At 39.5% G+C, this 24,872-nt stretch overlaps 1 protein-coding gene across 1 annotated transcript in view; it reads left to right on the top strand.

The window, feature by feature from the left end:
- Fmn2 (formin 2) overlaps positions 1-24,872 on the top strand; it is a 313,847-nt gene that overhangs the window by 16,084 nt on the left and 272,891 nt on the right. The window contains 1 exon segment of the mRNA XM_087194309.1: positions 11,232-11,398. Coding sequence (XP_087050435.1) covers positions 11,232-11,398 — 167 coding nt within the window.

Here is a 24,872-nt window from a genome sequence, read left to right as displayed (position 1 = left end):
TTTCTTTTCAGCATTATACATTGTCATTTTTTTCTGGACATTCCATGTTGTCTTTTGGGACTCAGAATCCTAAACTCCAGAAACACTAACTTTTAAATTTAGGAGCTTGTGTTATACATTCAACATTAATAAGAATCTTTCTAATTACTTTAAATATTTCAAAAGCACTATTTAAACAACTGTATATTTTATCCAATCAGAAGAACAGCCATCCCTGAATATCCATTACTTCTTTCTTTCTTTCTTTCTTTCTTTCTTTCTTTCTTTCTTTCTTTCTTTCTTTCTTTCTCCCTTCCTTCCTTCCTTTCTCTCTCTCTTTCTTTCTTCTTTTCTCTCTCTCTTTCTCTCTCTTTCTTCTTTCTTTCCTTCCCTTCTTTCTTTCTCTCCCTTCCTTCCTTCCTTTCTTTCTCTCTCTCTCTCTCTCTCTCTCTCTCTCTTTCTTTCTTTCTTTCTTTCTTTCTTTCTTTCTTTCTTTCTTTCTTTCCTTCTTATTTTTTGCTGTTCTGGGATTAAACCCAGAGCTTCACATGGACAAAGAACATACCACCAAGCCACATTCTACTCCTGTCATTTACCCTTTGTGCTGCTTTTTAAATACTTCCATATTGTGTTCGCTTTGGCAGCACATATACTAAAATTCATATGGTCATTTTCCCATCTAATCTTTGCTAATTAAGTGCTGTCCCTCCCCATGCTTCATATGCAGTCTTAGCATTCATCTTAGCATTCATTAGAGTCACTTTTATGGATTTACCTTGTACATAAATATTGTTATTTCTCTTAAAGGATTTTACTCCTGAAATTTCTATATATTTTTCCTTTGAATGTTGTTCTGTTTCAGGATTAAGAAACAAAAAAACAGCCAAAGCCAGGTGTGGTGGTGAGTGCCTATAGTTTCAGGTGCTTGAGAAGCTGAGGCAGAAGGATCAGTTGAGCCCAGGCAATCAAGACCATTTATGAGCAATAGAGTGAGACCTCATCTTTGAAAAAGTCCATAGCCCCTTATTATGTTCTTAACAATGGTGGGTAGTCATTGTCAGCGTTGTCATGTATGTTTTATGATACTCTTGGCCATTGTTTTGGGGGTTTTTTGGTGATGGAGATCAAACTTAGGGTTCTGTGCGTGTTAAGTTTGCATTCTACTACTGAGCTACAACCTCTGCCCAATTTTATTAGGTTTATTGACAAAATAAATAGATAAATGTAATAAACCTAATAGAACTCAGGAAGATGAGGCAAGAGGATCTCTTGATCCCAGGAGTATGAGCAACATAGCAAGACCCTGTCTCTTAAAAAGACTAGTGCTGGGGTGTAGCTCAGTGGGAGAGTGCTTGACTAGCACGCACAAAGCCATGGGTTCCATCCCAGCTCCACACAATGAAAAAGAAAAACAACAACAAAACACACATACATAAAAAGAAAACCATATCAACAACATATTTGTAGGTGCAAAAATGAATTTTAAGACAGATTATTAAAAGTAAACTATTTTTTGTTCAGTAAAATGCTGTAGTTTTCATTAGATGGAACTCATTATGTTTAGTGTTTAGTGTTTCTGTGACAAGTTGGTAGAAAATATATAGCCTGTGTTATGGCTGTATCTAGATGTCCCCCCAAACTCTTTATGTGGTCATAGGTGGGGCTTTTTGGAAGTAGCTAGATCTAGGGTGTGATACTGGAATTAAGGATGTTTGGTAACCTAATGGGTTTAGCACAGTTCTGGATGTGGATAATGGAAGCCCCACCCTGGTTGTTGATGGCATCAACCAATAGGCTTGCAATTTGGATGGAATATAAAGGGAGAGAAGGAAGAAAGATTGCTGCTGCTTGCTGCTTTGCTGCCTTCTGCCTGTTTTGCCATGGACTGTTTCTCCTCTGTGATGCCCCTTCTTCCATGCCACCCTGCCTTGGAGCCAGCTGACTATGAACAGAAACCTCAACAAACTATGAGCCAAATAAACCTTTCCTTGTTAAAAAAAAAAAGTGAATCATATTTTAGAGCATAAACCTCAGTATGAAATTCACACTTGATACTCTTCCACCCATGTATAAACTTATGCATCTTACTGAAATATTTAGGCCTTGATTTCTTTACAGGAGAAATTCAGGGTTTGAGCTAAAAGATTTCTAAGATTTTTCTGGCTCCACAATACTTAGGATTAAAAGTATAGTCATAGAATGTCACCACATAATTTGATCCTGATGACAAAAAATTATTTGTCTTTGGGGTCAATAAAAACAGAAAATTTATATGTATCATCATAACTAATAGGAACAAAACAATACAATGCGACAACAACAACAACAAAACCCACACAACTCTCCTGTTGTTTCCATGGGATGGTTTCTGTATTAAAAGTTTTTATTCTTGTTTAGATGGTTATTAACTCAGGAAAATACAGAGAGCACCAGGGATGCTCCTTGCTCTGTGTCATCATCACCAGTTAGGATTTTGTAGTCTGCATCTCTTCTACAAGAGTAAGATGCATTGACTTACTGTATTATTAGCCAAGGGCAGGGAGCATATTTTCTTTGTGATTGTAGCCTCTGGTGGACCTGTGACATTCTTTGACATATGACGGGTGCCTATATACTTGGTTGTCTTTGCTGCTACCCCCACCCCAATTCTACTAAAGATGTTTAATTAAAGTAGTATGTTCTAAACAGTCATTGTAATTAGGTTGTTAGCCCCTGCAGGGTGCAGACCGCATGGTCTGTTTCTTTTATGTCTTAGTGCAAAATGTTGGTCAGAAGCTTTTCCAGGAGTTGCTGGCTTACTCAGAAGTAGAAGGTCCCTGGAATAAAAATGAGGGGAGCAGAGTGTGTGTGTCCAGTTTTGGCACTGTCACTCTCCAGTCTTATGACCTCAGGCAGATTCTGGAACCTTCCCATTGCCCAGTGAGTTCCTTTGAAATTGGAAAGATAAATCCTTGCTCTGCAGAGACTGGGGGCATGGTCCAATGGTGGTGTGCGTGGTTAGCATGCCCATGGCCTCATGTACTCCACAAAACTCACAATAAATGTGGAACTGCCTTGAACATTGCAGAGTTCTAGCCAAATAAAAGATTTCTACTTTTTTTTTTTCAATGCTGGAGAGGTGAACCCAGGGCTTTGTGCATATGGAGCAAATGCTGAATTTTCTATTTTTTATGGTGTCACTGGTCAGAGAGCCAGTAGAAATCCAATCCAAGGATGGATGATTTCATCTCATTCTGCTAGAGGATTGCCAAGTTTGCTGTGATAATAAATAGTTCTCTCTACTTTCTAGCTGCTATTTCCATGTTTATCAAGCCCTGTGATTTTTGCTTATTAAGCTTAGAAAAGAGTTTGTATGTAGTGTATGACTGCAAAGCTAGTTCTGTGTGCTTTATTTTTTAATATCCATGATGTGGAAGTATATGTGGGAAGAGAGAGAGGGAATTAGTGCAGAAGTTATTGGGGGACATTAATGATTAATAAATTCTCTGTCACTGAATATTATTTTAATATGAATTTAATAAATATAATAAGAAATAATGCAAGCTTTAAAAAAACAAAATTAGGACTTGTAGCAAGCATGATTTTAGACAGTGCCTTATTAAAGTTTACTGAATATAAAAAAAAGCAATTCTTGGGGGACAAAGATGGTTTAAGCTATAATCACTTTGCTTGCTATCATACTTTTGCAGATGCTTTTAGAACCCACTTAATGATTTTCTTCAAGTTAAATCAAATTTTCATCCCAGATTTACAACAAAGAACATGTGAAGTGCATCTTCACAACAACAGTAACATTTACTGGCACTGTATGATGCTTTTTGTTTGTTTGTTTTTGCTTTTTTGAGATAAGGTCTGACTATGTAGCCCTGGCTGGTCTCCATCTCTTAGTCCTTCTGCCTTGGGCACCCGAGTGTTGGGATTACAGGCTGGGCCACAACGCTCACCTTATGTGATGCTTATTATGAAACTGCTTTCAGTTAATTCTCACAACAACTCTAGGAAGTAATGAGAACAATTAATTTCAGTTTAGAGATGAGGAAACTGGGCTGGAGGGTGTAGCTCAGTGGTTGAGTGCTTGTTTTGCATGGCAGAGGCCATAGGTTCATCCCCAGCACTTCAAAAAACAAACACAAACACACACACACACACACACACACACACACAAAGGCAAAGGAAAAGAGAGAGAGACAGAGACAGACAGAGAAGCACAGGATGAGAAGTATACTTAGAAAGTCTGAGTGACTTGTCCAGGGTGGTAGCTCAGCACCTGCACATGGTGATTAGAATCCAGGCAGTGGGCTCCATAGTTTCAGCTCATAACTGCTGCACTCTGCTTCCCCTCCTGGCCACACTTCATGAAGTCTGATTTCCTTTTTTTTTTTTTTGTACTGGGGATTGAACTGAGGACCTTGTGCTTGCAAGGCAGGCGTGGTGAGTAGCATGATTTCTATTGGTTGTATAGATAACCATCATGTGTATAAAGACATCTTAAAAAAAACTAGACAGTTATAATCTCAACATTCTGAAAAACTAAAGCAGAAGGATCACAAGTTTAAACTCAGCCTGGGCAATTTAGCAACTTGTGAGAGCCCACCCTAAAATAAAAAAATGGCTGGGGATGTAGCTCAATGTGAAGGTTTTATGTTCAATCTCCAATATGGGAAAAAATAAAAAACAGCTTTCTTACTAGCATTTATTGGTTTTGTATTCTGGGTGATAGCTATGCTGACTGTAGCAGCTGGAAACTTAATGTAGTTTTGATTTCCATTTCACTAATGGCCAGATGTTAAATATGTATCCAAATACTTATTGGTCATTTCTACTTCTTTTGAGAAGTATCTGTTCAGTTCATTTGCCCATTTATTGATTGGGCTATTTGATTTTTTTTGGTGTTGTTATTTGAGTTCTTTGTGTATTCTAGATATTAATGCTCTGTCAGAAGAGCAGCTGGCAAAGATTTTCTCCCATCCTGTAGGCTGCCTCTTTACTTTGTTAGTTGTTTTCCTTGCTGTGTGGAAACATGTTAATTTGATGTAGTTTCACTTGTTGATTCTTGCTATTATTTCCTGTGCCATTAGAGTCCTTTTCAGGAAGTCTTTGCTTGTGCCTATGGCTTCCAGCATTTCCCCTATGTTTTCTTCTAGCAGTTTTAAAGCTTTAAGTCTACTTATGTCTTTGATCCATTTTGAATTGATTTTTACACAGGGTGAAAGTGATCTAATTTCAGTCTTCTACATATGAATATCCAGTTTTCTCACATCATTTGTTAAAGAGGCTGCCTTTTCTGTAATATATGTTTTTGGTCCCTTGTCCAGAATTAGATGGCTGTAGTTGCATGGCTTTCTTTCTGTGTCCTCTATTCTATTCCACTGGTCTACACATGGGTTTTTGTGCCACTACCATGCTGTTTTTGTTACTATGGCTTTGTAGCATAATTTAAAATAAGATATGCTGATGCCTCTAGCCTTGCTCTTTTTGCTGAGGATTGTTTTGGCTATTCTGGGTCTTTTGTGTTTCCATATGATTTTTAGGATTTTTTAATAGTTCTGTAAAGAATGTCATTGGAATTTTGATGGGGATTGTGTTGAATCTGTAGATCACTTTTGCTAATATGGCCATATTAATAGTATTAATTTTACCATCCATGAACATGGAAGGTCATTCCATCTTTTAGTGTATTCTTCAGTATTCTTTAATTTTCAATGTGGAGGCAGTTCACCTCTTTGTTTACTTGATTTCTCAGTATTTTTTTGGAAGCTATTGTGAATGGACTTGTTTTCCTCATTTCTTAGCTAGTTCATTATTGATGTATAGCAAAACTATTGATTTATTTAGTGTTGATTTTATATCCTGAAACATTGTCTTTATTTTTGTACATTTAGTTTCTTCCAAGTTATTATTATTAATAATCCATGAATTATTATACCATGAACTATGCTAAGCACTTTAGATGCATTATCTCATTGGATCTTCACAATAATTCTGTGATAGGGATTCATAGTTTTCCAGTCGATCTTTTGATTCCACCCATAAATACTTATCTGCCATAGCTTTCCGAGAGTGAATTCCCAGATCAAAAGGGGGAAGTATTTAAAGATCATTGACGTATATTGCCAAAATGTCCCCTAAAACTTTCCCTGTCAGTAATCAGAGGCCACTTCTGGGTTTGGGGCTGCTGTGAATCAATATTGAGGGATACTGGAGGAAAAAAATGGTAAACACATTGCTCATGTGGTGGTTCTTTGAATTCTTATCTTTGTCTTCAGTTCTCTAACTTCTATAATGTAGTTAGAGTCTTTAGTGGTTACCCCAGGCATTCTGTCCAGATATGGTGGCACTTGTGCATACACTTTTAGTTGAGGTAGTCACAAAATCATACCCAATTTCAAGGAGAGGAGTATTTATACATTGGTGAGATTATAGTCAAGAATATGGAAAGAGTTGAGAGAGTAAGCCATAGAATGAGCCAGGAAACATGAAATTGTTGGGTTGACAATCTAGCAAAGAGAACTAGTGAGAAACTAGAGAGAAAATGGTTAGCAAGGTAGAAAAAATAGAAATGAGTATCCTGAAGATGAGCAAGTGTTTTAAGGAGTAGGAGACTATAACAGTGAAAATTTTACTAGTGATTAAGAAACGGAGTAAGGTGAAGACAAATATCATTGGTACCAAGTTGCTTACCAGTCTCTGTTGGATGATATGGATGGAAGTCAAATTAGAATGAGCTGAGCCAGGAGTGAGTGGGTGAAGATAGCAAGAGTAGATAATTTCAGCTAGCAGTTTTGATGTGAAGGAAACCAAGAAATGAGACAGTGGAGTGAGGAGCCATGTAGACCTAAGAAAAATTAGTTTTTCAGTACTAGGTACTGAACACAGGGCTTCACACATACTAGGCAAGCACTCTACCACTGAACTGCATCCCCAGACTGAGATATATTTTAAAGCGTGTTTGTGTGATACTGGGAATCTCTATAAAGAGGGAAGTGTTCCTGGTCCAGGAGAGAGAGTGTGTGGTTAAAGAAGCGAAGTTCTGAGCATGCCACAAAGAATTCCATTAGGAAGGGGGTGGGGAGAACTTGCTTTTGTTTTAGGGCGCATTTGCACTGCAAGGAAGGGAAGAGGGTGGATGCAGGTACTTACAGTTTGTCTTAGATTCTTCTATTTTTCTTGATAAATTAGAGAAGATCATTGTCTTATCATTGGAAGGGGTGGGCTGGCAGAATGTGTAAAACTTGAGTTTATTGGAGAATGTATAATACTTGTACTACCGGAGAGTGGAGGCTTAGATAAGAATGCAGAGCAGTGTTATGTTTGATGAAGGTACTGAAAACAGATGATATGTGTATCTTCTACTGTGTTCACTTGCTCAGGTGCAGGCAAAGAAAAAGTGGCTGGGTAGCCTGAAATAAGTTGTGGTTTTGTGAGGCAAATATGATGGAGGGAGAGGGGAGGGAGCTGAACTTTGATGGTAGGATTTAATTATAGCGGTGGAGCGTGGGACTTAGACTGGTAAGGAAGGAAGTGAAGACCGGATATGGGGATGATACATCATGTGACAGGAATAGCCACAATTAGTTCAAGGTCAGCCATGGTAGAGATGACGGGTTTGAGGTCTGTGTGGGGGAAGGAGCTTTAGACAGGTTTTAGAATAAGAGCTTAAAGGATAAAAGGTTACAGTTAAGGGTTAGATGTTTCATCCAGGCATTTGTACTTATCTTGATTCATTGACATTTAAGAAAATATAATGTATCATTCCCTCTTTGCCAACACTCCTTGAGTTCTTGGGCAAAAGGTGGTAAACAGCAAAGTCTGCTGAGATGGAGTTTGTATTCTACCAAGAGACAGACCACAGTGTTACCTAAATTCAAGGGCTAAGCTCTCTGAGGAGGAATAGGTGAACAACGGGGAAAAAAGATCAACAGGATGTGTTATTTTAGAAAGGGCAGTCAGGAAATTCTGTCAGTGGGAGTGACAATTGAGCAGAGGACTCAATGAGATGGAATGACTCATTCAAGTGTATGGGGGAAGAGAGTTCTGGAGCCAAAGTCTTGGAGAGAGGAGAGTGAGCTCAGTTTGGCCAAAGAAGAAGGGAAGCTTGTGGGCAAGAGCAGACAGACAGAGTGGGGAGAGGGCAGAGGGAAGGAGAGAAGCAGAGAGGAGTTTGCTTTTACCCAGAGGATGATTGGAAGCCACTGGGGGAGGGGCTGGAGTAAATTTTGGAATTCATCTCCTGGAGGTAGTGGAGCTCCTGATGATGATGACTGTATGCCATGGGAATGGGGTGGTGGTGGAGGAAATGCTAGCTGGAGACAGGGAACCATGATTTCAGATGAAGTTTCTATCTCAGTGTTGGATCACATGATGTCAAAACCAGTGCTAATGCTAGAGAGGCATGAGGAAGGTAGGGCAATGAGTCAGGAGTTGAAGGATGAAGTATTCAGTGAACAGCAGGGGTGAGGAGGGAATGAAAAGAATTCTGTAGATGGCCGAAAGGAAGAGGGGTAGCAAGTGACCTAATCAGTGGCAGGAGTTTTCAAAGGAGCTCATGGCTCTGAAGGACAATAATCATGTGGAAGTGTTCTTGGGGATTAAGGGAGTTTCCCACTAACTTTCTGTCCCTTAAATATTCAGCTTTTAAATAAAATGCCTTCACCTGAGAGGACCAAAGGACCAGGAAGTCCTCATGAGTCAGCCAGTTTACTCTTGATGCAAGGTGGTGACATTCCCTTTAGAAAGAGGTGAGGGTGGGCTTCTCAACCTGGGGCTATTTGCTTTCTGGGGGACATTGGCTGGAGACATTTTTGGCTTTTACAACTGGGAGTTGGTGATTGTGCTGCTGGCCTTGTGGTGACTGTGGATGCTGCCTAGTGACAGGTGGACCCCTCTCACACAGCACAGAACTAGCAGGTTCAAGGTGTCAGTAGTGTCATGGCAGGGAAACCCTGGACAACAGCTTTAGAGATATTTTCTCGTCCAAGAACTGGAGTTCCAGCGGGTCATAGTTCTCTCTTCCACATTATTCCATAACCTTTGGTAATTTTTGGCTCAATGTACACATACACATTCACTCCATCACATTTACTCACAGGTATACCAGACCCCATTTCCTTTATATTTTTGTTACACAGTGTGTGAATTGTAGGAAAGAACTAGAGTATTATTAGGGCTGTTTTCTGTCTTTTGGTTATATGTGTACAATGGATATACTGTTAGGATAATTAATCACTTGAGAATTGAGGGGTGTGGTTTCCTGGATATTTAGTTCTAGTTACGTATCATACAGGTAAACTTCAGTTCTGTTGGGGAAAAATCTTTTACTGCCTCTCAAAAAATGACTTGGAAGACCAAAGAGTGCTCTCTAATGACCTAAAGAAATGGAGAAAATAAAGAGACCTCTTTTGTCCTACTTTGTCATTCCAATTTTTGTTTTTGTGCCTGGGATTGGAGCTAAGGTCTCCTGCATGCCAAGCATGTGCTTTACCACTGAGCTGCATCCCCGGCCCTTACTACACATATTAAAGGCAGAGTTTTAGATTAGTTTTGTTTTACTGGCAGAAATAGAGAGAGACAGGAAGATTTCATGACTATTGACATGACTAGTGTGTTGACAAAATTATACATTTATTATGTTTTGAGTTTTAGTTGTTGTCACCAAAGTATAGATCTGTGCCTGGTTTTGGGCAGCTTGGAGCAAAGAATGAATTCTATGTATTCAAAGGTATTTTAAAGCAAAATGAAACCCGAGAATATGCAACTGCAACCTTATGTGGCTCACAAAGCCAAAAATATTTACTATTTGGCCCTTTACAGAAAGAATGTGATGATGTAGTCTGAAATTTCATTTCCAGTTCTGTCCATGTTGCGAATGAATCTGTGTCATAGAATGATAACATCATGTCAGTTCAGAAATCCCGCAAATTTATCAATGCTTTTTCTGTGCAGTTGGCCAGGTTTGCAGACTATATATATGCTGGCCATTAGTTTGTGTTTTAGTGAAGGAGGCTGACATTAAAAAAAGACTGCACAACCAATTAAACAGTTAACATGGTTAATTACAAAAATGCTGGGCACAGTGGTCCATGCCTTTTGGTCCCAGCTCCTTGGGAGGCTGAGGTACCTCTAAGAGGCTCATTTCAACCTAGGAACTGGAGAACAACTGGACAACACAAAAAAAGAAATGCTGTGCTCGCTTCGGCAGCACGTAATACAAAAAAGAAATGTTATTATAGAAAGGAGTATGTATAAAGGGTTCCAAAAGAGTATGAAAGGAAATCATTGAGGGATTTTCTATGCAAGTGATCTGACCTCAAGTTGAATCCATCAGTTAGATGGAGGAGCATCAGGTAAGAACTCAGGAACAGCTAAACACTTTTCTATTGTCTCTGTCATAGTTCATACATACAGAAAAAGTTACATTAATGCATGAAGGTTAGAGAACTAAGAGTGTCAAAAATACGTGAGGGAGCCCCGTGGTTCTCACCCCTGGCTAGAATCAGTGGTGACCAGTAAGGCAGTGATGGCCAGGGTTCCGGTGACTCTGTTCTTCCAGATGATTCTAAGGCACAGCCGGGATTGAGAACCCTGGACTAAGGAGACCCGGGTCCTCTAAGGTCCTCAGCCAGTGTCTTCTCATTGTGCTTCCCTTCTTGTGGGTCTCTTTTAGCAAAATAATAAAGAGTTGGGGTCCTGAGGAGCATCTGAAAACACATTGAACTTCTGGCTTTCTCTCCCTTCAGGATGACTTGGTCACTGACCAACTCTCTGCCCTTCTCATGGATCGGTGCCTTTGTCTGTCTGGTTGTCACATTCCCTGTCCTCCCCTATTGCTAAACCCAAGTCTGTGAATGTCAGTCACTGACATTTCTAGGCCCAAATGGTGGCACATTGGGTTACTGTTGCCTTAGAGAACCTTCTGCAGGGTAAACAACAAAAAAGGAGAATTGCTAATTAAATCCAAAAGGGAGGGGCCTTCCTCATCAGGTGGAGGAGGTACAGCTGGTAACCTGGCCCATTCTCTTGAGAGACAGGAGGTATTTTGGGGGGCTGCAACAACAATACCCTGTGCCCTTTCCTACGAGGTGTCTTCAGCCCCAGATTGCAGTTTTCCCTGGTTGGAGAGGGCCCTTTCTGCACATGTCAGTAGCCTTGGAAACAGAGCTGCTCGTTGCTTGTGTTTACCCTCTGCTCCCTGGAGAGTTCGCAGCCAGGTGATCCACCAGTTCTCCCTTCTAATGACTGTGTTTCCTCTGCAGGGCGGACTCTGTTGGAGAAACTGTTCAGCCAGCAAGAGAACGGGCCTCCAGAAGAAGCAGAGAAGTTTTGCTCCCGGATCATTGCCATGGGTCTTCTACTTCCTTTTAGTGACTGCTTCAGGGAACCATGCAATCAGAATGCTCAGTCAAGTTCTGCTCCATTTGATGTAAGTAGGAGAATTCACTTCTGTCTGTGAGAGAGATTGCAGTTAACACAGCAGTGGGGATGTGTGTCTGCCTGATTGGTTAGTGTATAATTTCAAAACAACACATGATGCAGACCTTTCTCCCCTGGGCCATTCAGTGGATCAGTAAATCTATTTCTACAGTATTACATATATTTGCCAGACCTCCTTTACCGAACAGATGGCCACTGAAGTCTTTTCTAGTCTGGTCTAATCAGCTATGAACTTAAGATTAAATTTTTTAAAAAAGTTTTTCATGATTCTAGGGATAGAACCCAGGACTAGGGTAAGTGCTCTTCCATTGAGCCACATCCTCAGCCCATCAGTAATGATTTTGAAGAGGCTCTAAGTCAGTATTTCTGACTTTGCTGATTATAGGCATTCCTTTGCAAGCAACTCCACAGGGCAAAATGCTGTTCCCACAGGTCATTGGTTTCCATGGGCCCTAAAGTGCCATTTCAGTGCGTTCCTAACTCATTAATGTACTAAATTGTTGTGTAGCAGCATCGTCTGCTTTCTTCCTCAGTTCCCATTCACCAAGAGTTAATAATGTAAAACAGTAATTCAAAAGGCATGTTTATTATTTATAATGAATATCAGTACAGCTGGATTATCACATTCAAGCCAGAGTATCACTGATCTTCTCAGGTACGTGGTATGTGTGTGACAGGGTTTGTGATGAGTATGCATCTGAAACCAGATATGTAAGGATTCTCTTATGTAAATTTCTCTTAAGAAAGGTGAAGATCTGGTTGGTTCCCTGGTACTGATGCCAGGATTTGAAAACTGAGAGCAGTCTTCACCCAAGCAGTTTAATTCCATTTGTTTGGTTGTTGTTAACTGCACCTCATCTCTTGTTAGCCTTCTACGACGTATGTGCTGCAGTTCAGACAGTGAACTGATGAAGTTTTCAAAGACAGGAAAAATGGACAGAAGCTGAGGTCAAAATGTGGTAGTAAATAATAAACTATAGCTGAGCAAGATGGCACCAACCCCTGTAATCCCAGCTACTTGGGAGGCTGAGGCAGGAGGATTGCAAGTTCAAGCACAACCTGAGCAATTTATAGAGATTCTATCTCAAAATAAAAACAAAAAGATGATGAGGGGACCTGGGGATGTGGTGCAGGGCAAAAGCCCTGGCCTTAATTCCCAGTACCGTTACAAAAACATTCTGTATTTGCCTGTTTTTCTTTTTCCTCTTCCCTACTCATGGTTTCCCTCAGTTTCCCTTCAGGATCTGCAGAATAAATCATAAAATATTCTGAGAACTTCTTGATTCTTTCCATCTGAAAGAAAATTCTCTGGTTATGGTGTTGCTTATGAACCTTCCTTATTGAATTTTTAAAAAAAATTTAAGTTTGTTCCTGTGGTAGTTAAAAAAAAAAAATCAGTGCTAGATAGATCTTTTCTTTCTATAGGAAGAATTGTATACTTTTAATTCTTTTCTGCTTCCCCCTCTATGAAAGATCTGTGTTGTCAAGCTGTGTTTTGGAAAATGTATCAATTAGACATGTTGGAATTATAAATAAATATAGTACAGATAAAGGGAATAGCTAGCTATGAATAGCACTTGACTTTTGATTAAAACCATTCCTAAGTTAACTTCAGTTTTCTCCCCTAAAGCTCAGAAGTTAACAGTCCTGTTAGTCAACAGAGTGGAACTGGGATAAGCCGAAAGGAATATAACCCCATTTCCTTTCTCTTTTAAATTGTTTATTACTTATGTTTGCATTATTGAGGATGAACCCAGGGCCTCACACATACTGGGCAAGTGCTTTGCCACTGAGCTACATCCCTAACCCTTCCCTCTATTTTTAAAATCTAGCTAGCCTAGCTCTTCTCTCTCCATTCTTTGTTTTTTGTTTTTTTTTTTGGTACCGGGAATCGAACTCCGGTCCTTGCGCTTTCAAGGCAGGCAGCAGAACCACTGAGCTAAATCCCTGGCCCTCTCTCTCCATTCTTATGTCATTAGCCATGTTATTTTGGAGGGCAACTGGGTGTGGCATAAAGATTGAAAAGCAAACCCACAAAAATTTAAATTCTTCTATGCTGTATGCAGTACTTTCCTTAAAATGGAGGAGTTTCTATCCCCCAGGATAGTGTGATTGTGTTTTCTTACTGTATTTGTAGTCCCCGCACAACATCTCTACTTGCCCACACCAAACTGAACACAAAACAAAAAATACATTAAAGGTACTTTCAGAAGAAGCATTGCTCCACACACTTAAATAGCAGCTCGGTAACCAAACCATGTACTTATTGGATACATGATCAAGGAATTGTTTCAAAATTCAGAGAAATAAGGATTCAGGGGCTGTGGAGACTGAGGCATCAAAATGGGATGGGGAAGAATATGCTTATCCCTGGGTAGAGAAGTTGCTGATAATTAGTCTTTCTGCTGATTTCCAGAAAATAGCTCCTGGGAGCATTTCTAACCAACAGTTCTCTTGACAACAGTTGCCCTACAAGACATAATACTCTGTAGGAATAAGCTCCTAATTGGCAATCTTCCCACCCTTTGACTGTGAAACTTTGCTCCCTTCCTTAACAGAATCTTACCTCTCTTCCATCTTCATGTACACATGAAATTTAAGCCAAAAAATTTTTGATGGGGATCTTATGGATACAGTTTGTGAATTGGCCTACTTCAGTTAACCCTTCTGATTGTAGTCTCATGTTATTTTATACATTCTTACGTCTATGACCTATCATTTTGCTTTATAGCATGCTATGGAAAATATGAAAAGACAATTTTCTCTTATATTCTAACTTAAGGATTTAAGAGGTTTAAAAGATATAAATAGCTCTGAGTGACCATGTTAATTTATTTACATGTTTCCCATATGCAGTCTACATGCCAGGTGTCAAGTTTTCACTGTAAAATAATTTAAAAAAAGGGGAGGCTTTCTGAAGAAAAGGAAAGAAAAGAAAAAAAGTTTGCAAACCAGGAATAGGCAGGGTTTGGGACAAACTGAGAGTGTGTTCCAAACGAATAAGGGTGGGGTGTGTGGTTAGCTTGTGTAGAAAAAGACCTTGACCAAATTTTTACTTATGCAAATGATGGATCAAGCATACTCAGTTCTGATTGGCCAGCTTTATGCAAATGCAGAAATATTCCTGATTGGTTGGTACTTACATATGACTGGACTGTGAGTAGTAGTTCATTGGTCAGATTCAGGTGGCACAATGAGACTTACTGGATTAGACTGTTTAACTTGGTAGTTGAAGCAGGAACATGGTCCAGACAAGGGCTGCAAAGCTGTGTTTTGTTTTTCTGGGAACATCCCATCAAATAAGGGCTCCGGTTGGAATTTTAGGCCCACTTGGGACCCTTCTTGGAGAGTTAACTTTTCTGAAGTTCAGATAGGTAATAGTTTAGGCTTCTGAAACATGTTAGCAATCTGTGAAATAAAATTCTTGTTCTCCTGAAGTGTATATCTTACTGGGGAGCACCAACAAATAATAAAAGCATAGATTAATTTCTATCACATTCTCACAAATGCTATGGAGGAAATAAGCCTGAGTAATGTGATGGAGGGAATGGCTGGCGTAGGATAAATACAGAGGGAGCCTCTCTGGGGACCCATGAGGCCACTTGTGAGGAAAGGTCATTCCAGGCAGCACCAGAGACCAGTTTAGGGAGCATAATGAGGCACAGCAGGAGGGGCTGGATAGCTGAATCCAGCCTGGTGAGCTGGGAATAGAAAGGAAAGATTTCAGGAGCCAGAATGGCAATGTTTTGAAAACCATGAAATGAATATAGATTTTTTATTTCAACAAAGTGTGAGCTTTTGTGAAGTTTTGTGTAGGGGAAGAATGTAGCTGCTTTATGTGTTGCATAGATTGCACCCTCTAGTCTTGAGATAATAAGAGTGTAGGGCAAGAGGTAGAAATAGTACTACCAGGTGGGCTGTCACAGTTGCTGAGTTGTTGAGAGGGAGGTGGTGGCAGCAGCTTGGGTGGGATGTTAGTCAGGGAGATGGAGTCAGTGATTTGTGATTGGTTCTGGAGGTGGCACTGCTGGGTCTTTTGGTGGGAGACCAGGGAGAAAAGAAATCAGGGATGACTTGGCTTTCGAAGTAGCTGGGTAGATGGAAAATGGTGACATTTACTGAGATAGAGAAGGTAGGTACATTTTTAGGAGGAAAATGTGAGGACAAAACTGGTGTTTATTCTATACTTTTCTTGAGGAAAATTCCATTTCTTTAGAAAACACGTTTAGCTTATTTCCCGGCAAACAGGGGTTTTCTTTTGGCTGAGAGGAATGGTGTTGACTTTATTAGCTGATCACAGTGAGAGCCATCATGCTTAAGACGAGTTTAGCTGTAAGAAAGACTAGGGTTGGCTTCCATAAAGCAGAAATTTTGAGTCCCTTGAAGGGCCTAATAATTGTTTTTTCTTTTTGGTATTGGAGATTGAGCCCAGAACTTTGCATGTGCTAAGCAAGTGCTCCATGACCAAGTTACTTTCCCAGTCCTTTTTGTTTGTTTTTTTGAGACGAGGTCTCACAAATTTGCCCTGACCTCTCACTTGCTGTTCTCCTGCCTCTGCCTCCTAAACGGTTAGAATTACAGGCATGTACCACCATGCCCGATTTAAGGGCCAGTACCTTTATTCCAAAGTCTAATTTCACTTCTGTTACTATCTGGAGACCTAGAAACTGTCAACTTCTTATTGCCTCCTAGTATTTGCCTTTAGCTTTTTGTTTGTATTTTGTGCCTCAAATAAGAGTTCTCAAGTAGAACTGTTCCAAAGCTAGCAAGAAACACACACACACTATTATTTGCTGCTTGGTAAGTTATACTGTTGAGTTGTACATTGTGTTTTTTTGGCGTGTGTGGTTAGAGGACTTTTTTTTCTTTTGGAACTTGTTCTAGTTATCTCTTATCATGATTGACATTTTTAGTGCACTTTCAAAATCTCTAAAAATAGTAAAACATTTGTAATCATCACATTCCTTATAATCTGAAGTTTCAGGCCATTGTGATGTGGCCTGTGGAGAAGCATGCTGGTCTTCAGTCAGCTGCCAACCATGGGCCCAGGGTCATTTCCTCTTAGGTATTGATGGAGCTCATATTGCAAGAACAAGTCCAGTGTACGGTTCCCTTAATACTGTTTTTCCTGCCTTTATAGCAAGATCCCTTTTCGTGGGTCATATTCACCAGCGGCTGTTTTCAAACCAATCACACTATCTTACATAATTGTTGATTACCCACTAACAAGCCTAGTTCTAGATTTCTTTAATGCTAACTGTTGGATATCATACTGTTTCTTTATAGCACATAAAATTAGGCAAGTTTATTTGGCTGGAGAATTTTTGTATGAGGATATGTTTATAGCTACTTGATCTTTTGTGAACAGATCATAAATGCCTGTCTGGTAGAATATTTTTAGGTGCATGCTTTTGGATTCTGGACTCCTTTGAGTTGGGCAGAGCTGCTGATTTTGCTAAATGTGGTGAACCCCGTGCTTACCTGATGAACAAGGGCTCTTTGGTGTGGTGTAGACAGCCAAGTATTTGGATGAACATGTGAATCAAGCTACATTTAAGACCAAGAAGACATGAAAATTCAGTCCACAAAGTCATAAAAGAAACTAGATCTTGAACTTGCTGAAAGATATCATTAGAAAAACCAACAGCAGACATTACTAGAAAACTAATGGCCAAAATGAAAACCCTTTTTTTCCCAACAGAGAAGAATACTTAGATGCTATTTGTTCAATTCCATGCAAAAAGTCTTTTCCTGAGAAACAGTGAAATCTATGACACTTCTTCCAGCTCTGAGAGAATATATATGCACATATACATATGTATGCAGTTGTTCCTCAGTATCTGCAGGGTATTGGTTCTAGGATCGTCCATAGCTATTAAATCAAGGCCCTTATATAAAATAGCACAGTGTTCACATTTAACCTATGCACATCCTCCTGTATACTTAAAATCATCTCTAGATTACTACATATACTGTAATATTTATAGCATGTGTACATAATATAGTGTAAATCTTATGTAAATAGTTGTTTAGGGAATAATGACCCCAAATGTGTCTGTTCATGTTTAGTACAGATGCAGGGTTTTGTTTTGAATATTTTTAATCCAAGGTTTGTTGAATCTGCAGATGCAGAACCTATGGATTCAGAGGACTGACCCTGCGTGTGTGTGTGTGTGTGTGTGTGTGTATGTGTGTCCGTGCACACATCTTGCTGTATTTTAATTTCTGAACACTTTTGTGTGTAATAATAACTTCTGGAAAGTTCTTATTTTAAATACGATATAAAATGGTAATTTTCAGACCAGCTTTAAAAATTGTTTTTGATTGACATTTCTTTTCCTTGTAGGTGTCTCTCTAATCTCAACCTAGGAGTCACTGGTATAAAGTCAAACTTTACCATAAATTATTTTGTAGCCATGTATTATGATTACATGTATTCCATTAACCAGGGAATCAGGTTGCAAAAATCTGTGATAATGAAGTGAGAAAAAGAGATTGAAACTGAAATCTCTTCCTCAGTTTGATTAATTTTATTTTATGCTTTAATTTGAAAGACTTAGAAGAGTTTCAAATTTCTATATTCAGAGAGCTAAAGAGCAGAGAGGCTAAATGACGAGCTGCAGCCCTACTCCCGCTTTACACCCTCACCGCATGCTCTTGTCTAGCTGGGCTCACTTGGGACATTTTGTCTTTGCTGATATCCATCTTTGACACTGCTGGTGCCTTCTGACTGTCACAGGTGAGGATTTAGCTTATGTATACCCCTTTCTCATCCCTCCCTGTTCTTCCCAATATAGTTAATATTGCTGTTGCCAAATTTTTGTTCCTTTAAGACAGTCTCACTATCTTTTTCCAGCCTAGTCTCAAACTCCTGAGCTCAAGCGATCCTCCTGCTTCAGCCTCACTGCCTCCTGAGTAGCTATTTCTAGTTTCTCTTTCATAATTCTTTGAACTTTACATAGCTATGCTTTTGATATTTTGCTGTTGTCCCATCAACTTTAGATAATATCTCTTGCCATGCCCCTTGCCTTATAAAATTAGGCTATTTGGCCTCTGCCTTTGCCCGCAGAGATTGAGCCTGCACCTGCTTCCTAGCTTCTACCAGGTGCACTTTTATCTTTAGGGTGTTCTTTTTTCATTTGGTACTGGAGTTTGAACCCAGGGCCTCATGCATGCTGAGCCTGGCTCTATCAGTGAGTTACATCCCTAGCCCTAGGGTATATTCTTAAGGCATATTAATGTTTTATGTACAGCTTTATTCTAAAAGTTGGAGAACATATGGACCCCATATAAATATAGCTTTGCAGAGGCAGACAGTGTGCTATGAATTCATTTCCTTCTCAGTATCTCAGTATCTCAATATCACAGGCCCCATGCAACTAAAAAAAGGGCACCTTCAAGTCCAGTTCAAATGGATTCTGCTTTTTTTTGAGTCAGAATTTCTTTAAGTTGCTCAGGCAGTTTTTGAACTTGTGATTCTCCTGCCTCAGCCTCATGAGTAGCTGGATTACAGGTATTTGCCTGGCTTTTAAAAAATGTTTTTAGTAAACAGTCACTTGCTCAAAAGTATTCCATATTTGGTTTGCATTAGGTTTGTCCCTTTCTTCCACAAGGAACACCACCCTTCCAGCAGAATGGAGTTTTTGATTGCTTTTTATTTTCTTTTTAAAGAGAGGAAATATGTACTTTTCTCCTATATTTTCAGTATATTTGAGTTTGCAAATCATTTTTACAATTTAATAGAATTCCTGAACTTCTTTTTTTGTCTTTTTTTAGTGTTGGCAATCGAACCAAGGGCCTTGCAGATACTAGTTGAGTGCTCTACCATGGAGCTACCCACTCCCCCAGCCCCTTAACTCTGCCCTAAGGCTATTAACCTCTCTTCAATTTAGATCAGGCTATTTGTTTGCCTTTTTCAGCTCTCCTTTTCTCTCCTTTCTCCTCCCTGCAGTTACTAGGAACACAGATGATAAGACTCTATTCTCAACTGGCTTTCAAGAATCAGACATGCAAGCACATTATTGGAGCCCAGGGGTTGAAATAGGATCCAGAGTCAAACTGTCCTAGATTTTCCACTTGGTGTGAAAATTTCAGGGCATCATTTCCCAAGCCCTGTGAAAAGAGGGATAATATAGTAGGTTCTGAGTGAGAGGAAGGACTTGCACATGATGAGGCATATAGAGAGTGTTTTGTGTTACTGTCACTACAGGTCATAATTATGATTGAGGCCCCAGTGGAGGTGTACACAGTAGGAGGAGCAAAGGGGAAGGGTTAACTGAGTCTCCTTGGTAGCTCAGGAGGTAGTGCTTGGGGCAAGACTTGAGGAATGAGTTTGAGTTTGCTACAGGGAGCAGCTATCAGAGGTTTGTACACAAGGCAGCACATAGGAAGGCATGGAGTTGCATGGGAACATAGTTTAAATGTTTCTGGAGTGTTAATTGGGAGAATGTGGGTGGAAAGGAGGCTAGACACGCAAACAAGGAATTTTATGTCATCTTAGTGATGCTTTTGAGTAACTTTGAGTAGTTAAACCATAAACAGATTGGCATTTATAAAATATCACTCAGCTAGCAGAGTGGAAAATAGACTGAAGAATGTTAAAATTAGTCTCTTGGCGATCAGAAAAGAGCTTAAATTGAAAGACAAAGCTCTAGGGATGGAAAGAAGCAGATATGAGGGATATTTAGGATTTAGAATTGGTAGGAATTGCCATTTGATTGGATGTGGGCAAGTGGAGTACATGATTCCTTTGCTTTTTTGATTTGCATGCCGGATAATCTACTAAGAGTCAGAATGCTAAAAGGAAAAGGTTTTAGGGAAGATGGTGATTCTTTTTTGGAAATCTAGAATTTATGATTATTTGGGATATCACAGTGGTAATTGATACAGGGCAAGGGAACTGATATTGCTGGCATAAACCGTAAGTTTTATGCTAAAAGATAAGCAAATCAATAGATTAAGAGAAAGTTAATAAATCCAAAGATTAAAGTTTTTGAGGACCATGAAGAACAGGTGTAGTGAGAATTTAGAGAGAACAGATTTACTGGAGATTGTGGCTGGAGAGAAGGATATTGATGTTTGGGATTTCAGAGGTCGAAGAATGTTCCATTGATTCTGAAGTCCAGCTGTTGTGGAGGGGAATATTTATTGTCGTTAGAATAGAGAGGCTCAGGATGTTGGCAGTTGTGGGTGGGTCAATATTGTGAAGCAGACACACATGACAGTCCTTGATGAGTGTAAGGCTGTACTGATGAGGCCGACAAATGTCTAAGATGAGGAGGGGTAGATCATGACACTACTCGATGCTATGAGTTTGAACTTGAAGAGTTTATTTAGCACAGGGGGGACTTGGAATTTTCTCTAGCTGGTTCTAGAAAGCTAGATTATGAGAACTTTTCTGAGGGGAAGGGGAACAATCACCTGTCACATTCAGTTGCCACTTGCTTGGATTATCACATTGACCTCTCCATTACCTTCTTGGGTTTGCCTGGTTTGGGTCTCTAGGCCACTTTTCCTTATGTACCCTAGTGGTTCTCTGTTCACAGGAATTTTACATTCCAGAGGACATTTGACAATGTCGGAAGATATTTTGGGCTGTCACAGTGTGGGGAAGGGCGGAGCTGACACCTAGAGGGTAGATGCTAGGGATGCTGCTAAGGATTCTGCAATGAACAAGACACCTCCTTCCCTCCCCCAACAAAAAATTACCCAGTATGAAACGTCAGAAGTGTGGCACTAAGAAGCCCTGTGATGTACATAGGATTATATCACTTGTTTTCTATATAAAACCTCTCATGGTTTTCCTGCCAACAGAAAGTCCATATTCCTTGGAATTCTATGGTCTTTCTCTTGCTTTCAATCTTTCCTGCTTCTCTGGCTCGTGGTACGCTTCCCTTTCTGCTCCTCTACTGTTTTCTCTGATTGTCTATATCTTCTCACATCTCTTGGGATCTCACATCTTTGGGATCCACTGATTCTGTTATTTCCCAGTTAAATTCTCCTCTGTTTTGGTGATGCTGCTCAGAGTTAGATGCCAACTCTATCAGACACCCTCTTTTACCAGCTGGGTCTGTACTTTCTCTCTCAAAGGACCTATTGCACATATTCTAATTGACTGTTCACTCTGTACTGTCCAAATGCAAATTAAATTTCATGTGAAAATGTCCTCTCAGCAGTGCAATGCTGTGTCCCTCCCTGTGTTTACCTGACAGGTCTCCCCAGAGTGGTGAAGAACGGATTCCAGTCTCAGACTGGGTGCTAATCCAATTTCCTCCACTTGAGGTTAGAACATTTACCCAGGATCATAGTAAATATCTTTTATGTGTAATAATAAGGTCTACTTCTGTGGTTATCTTGAAGATTAAATAAGATTAATTAATTTATAAGCATTTAACACAATGCCTGTCACATACTAAATGCCACATAATTATTAGTGATTGTCTAGGTTACTTTTCTCATTGCTGAGACCAAATACCCAACACTCAAAGTTAAAAGAGGAAAGATTTAGTGTAGCTCACACTTTGTAGAGGTTTCAGGTCATAAAGGCAGGGTGGCCTGGCAGAGGGGCATTGCAGAGGAGACACAGTTCATGGCGGGCAGAAGGCAGCAAAGCAGCAGAGTGGGGAAGAAGCAGCAGCAGGCCTGCTTTCTTTCTGGCCCTTTATATTCATCCAGGCTACCCACCCTTTGGGTGGTGCCACCCACATCCAGAGTGGGCCTTCCCATTTTCCACACTCAGAACTATGGCAAACCAAACAGAGGACTAATTTAGTAACCACACACACTTAATCCCAGCATCACACAGTCCAGATCCAGGTACATGTGAAAAGCCCCACCTATGACCACATGAGGCTTTGGGGGGACATCTAGACACAAGCCACAACAGTGAACATGTATTTTAATTATTATCATCTAAGTTCATATCACAGAGCCTGGCATAACCATTTGACAGAGATACCTTGATTTTGTGAAGAATAGCTTGAGTAGGGAAAGCTGTGGTGACTGAAGAGAGGAGGAACTGGAGAGTCTATTATCTGAAAGAATCAAGGGTTACCTGTATTTAGTAATCATGAAAATACTTTTTTGTTTTGTTTCGAAACAGGGTCTCACTATGTAGTTCAGGCTGTCTTGAACTCACTATGTAGCCCAGGTTGGCTTCAAACTCACAGCAGTCCTGCCTCAGCCTCTTGAGAGATTGCATTTTAGGTATGTGGCACTATATCTGGCTTCATGAGGAGAGATGAAAGATGTGATGAAATATGGATTTTCTTGGGAATTAATTGGCTTGGGAACTGACCCTATGTTGGATCCCCATTTTTGCTCTCATTGCCATCCTTTCTTATTCCATTTACTGTTCTCGATTTTATTGCTTTAATTACCATCTTCTTATTCCAGCCCTCACTGTCATACAGCTTTCTGGATGTAGTGGAGTGGATATGGGAAGACTAGGAAAGGCTATGGGATATGTTTATGACAATTCTACAGTGCTACATTTCCCTGGCTTTCTCTGTATGAGAATTACACTCAAATATTGGCACATGACTAACTTATTTAGCTCTCTGTGTTATATGTGCAGGGTCAGGCATATTTTGTAGATAATGTGGCATGAAGAAATGAAAGGTATCATTTTCTATAACTTCTCACCAAATAAACAAGGCCAATTAGCTCATCTAAAATTTCTAAGACAGAAAGAGGAATCAAAAAGGCCTGGAAATTGATTTTCTATGCATATATAGCATTGTTCTTCTCTTTCAAAGATCTCTACCATGTAGAACAAGTTTGGTGTTCTGGGTTAGATAATTCTCATGGGTAAAATTATTGATGAGAATAATCAATAAATATCAACTGGAAGACATTTTTTTACTATTTTGAGTTTTTTTCCAAGAGCCATTTTTATCCAATTTTATTTTTAGTTACAAAATAGATTTATTTCATAAAGAATATAAGTGGACATTTATTATAACATTTCAGTTTGATTACATTCTTTGAAGACTGTACACTTGTTCTATGGTTTGGAAAAATTGCCCTGCATTAGTAACTTTTTAAACTACAGGATTGATTGCTTGGTTTCAAATTATATCCTCTGTGCTTGCAATTGATAGTTCAGAGTAAAGTAGAAGGCTTTTAGGGTATATTAAAAAGTTGTTATTTTTCTAGATCATCTTTTTTCTTTTCTTTTTGGTACCAGGAATCGAACTCAGGACCTTGCACTTTCCAGGCAGGTGACAGAACCACTGAGTTAAATCCCCGGCCAGGATTATCTTATTTTTAAAAGGACTCATATTTGTAGCAGCACAATTTCTTATAGCTAAATCTTGGAAGCAGCCCATATGTCCATCAATAGATGAATGGATAAAGAAAGTGTGGTATTTATACACAACAGAGTACTACTCTGCCATAAAGATAAAGCCATTTGTGAGAAAATGGATGCATTTTGAGACCATAATGTTAAATGAAATAAAATCAGACATGCCAGTTTAAATATCACATGGTTTCTCTTATATCATTAGCCCAAGTTATAAAGAGCAAAATAAAAGAAAAATAATAGGCAGTAGGGAGATAGATCTTTCTCAAATAGGAAGGGGATCAACGAATGGAGGGAGGGAAGGAAAAGGCCATGAAAAAACAAATTAAGATGTGTTATGTATGTGTACCAAGGAGTTTACACAAGGAGTGTAAACATTATGTACTGCAAACAGGGACTAATAAAAAAGTTTTGTAAATGCTCACTCAAAAAAAACCAAGCACTCTTGTCACATATCTGTTTATCCCTACAGTCTGTTCCCAGGTCGTCCTCAGTGAAAGTTCGTGTGACTTCATGCCGAAGCAATGAGCATCCAAGTTTGTATACATACATGTTTAAGCACACATATTTTTAGCATTCTTTGAGATTATTGCTTAAGCTTATGGGTTATTTCAGTGTTCTGACCTGATATGTGCTGCTCTTGGTGTATTTATTTCAGAGGAGAAAACAGGTGCTTCCCCTTCTGTTATGTACAATTCAGAAGCATGATTGCAGGGCTGAGAGTAGCTCCACAGGTAGACCAGGTGCTCATTGTGTGCAAGGTACCAGGTTCAATCCTGGAACAACAACAAAAGAACTCCTCCCAACAAACCCCTAAAGAGTAGTGTTGTAAATGTAGTGATGGTAATTATTGTTTTTTCTCTCACCACAAAGCTTTCTGAGCTCGGAGGAAATGCTGCTCTTCAATACTCTGGTGGATTTTGAAATGTTTTCCAACCGTAAAGTTCATCGACGTTTAGAAAAATGGGTCTTAAGAAACACATTCTGTGGCAGTCACACTTTTCAAGGCAGGGACATACTTTCCTGGTTTTTGCACATTTGAGAGGATTATGCTGTTTTGCATATCTGTTTGCTTTCACAACTGGTACTTTTTAATCACTTGTTTGGGAAATCATGTTGAGTGACTCAGAATTCATTCTGAATTCACATGATGGACTGT

This window comes from Heterocephalus glaber, unplaced genomic scaffold (assembly GCF_053883595.1).
Source record: "Heterocephalus glaber isolate CG9 unplaced genomic scaffold, H.glaber_assembly_v1.0 deba00001600, whole genome shotgun sequence".
Taxonomy (NCBI): Eukaryota; Metazoa; Chordata; class Mammalia; order Rodentia; family Bathyergidae; genus Heterocephalus; species Heterocephalus glaber.
The sequence above is the reverse complement of the archived record's forward strand: the minus strand, read 5'-3'. Positions and strand labels throughout refer to the sequence as shown.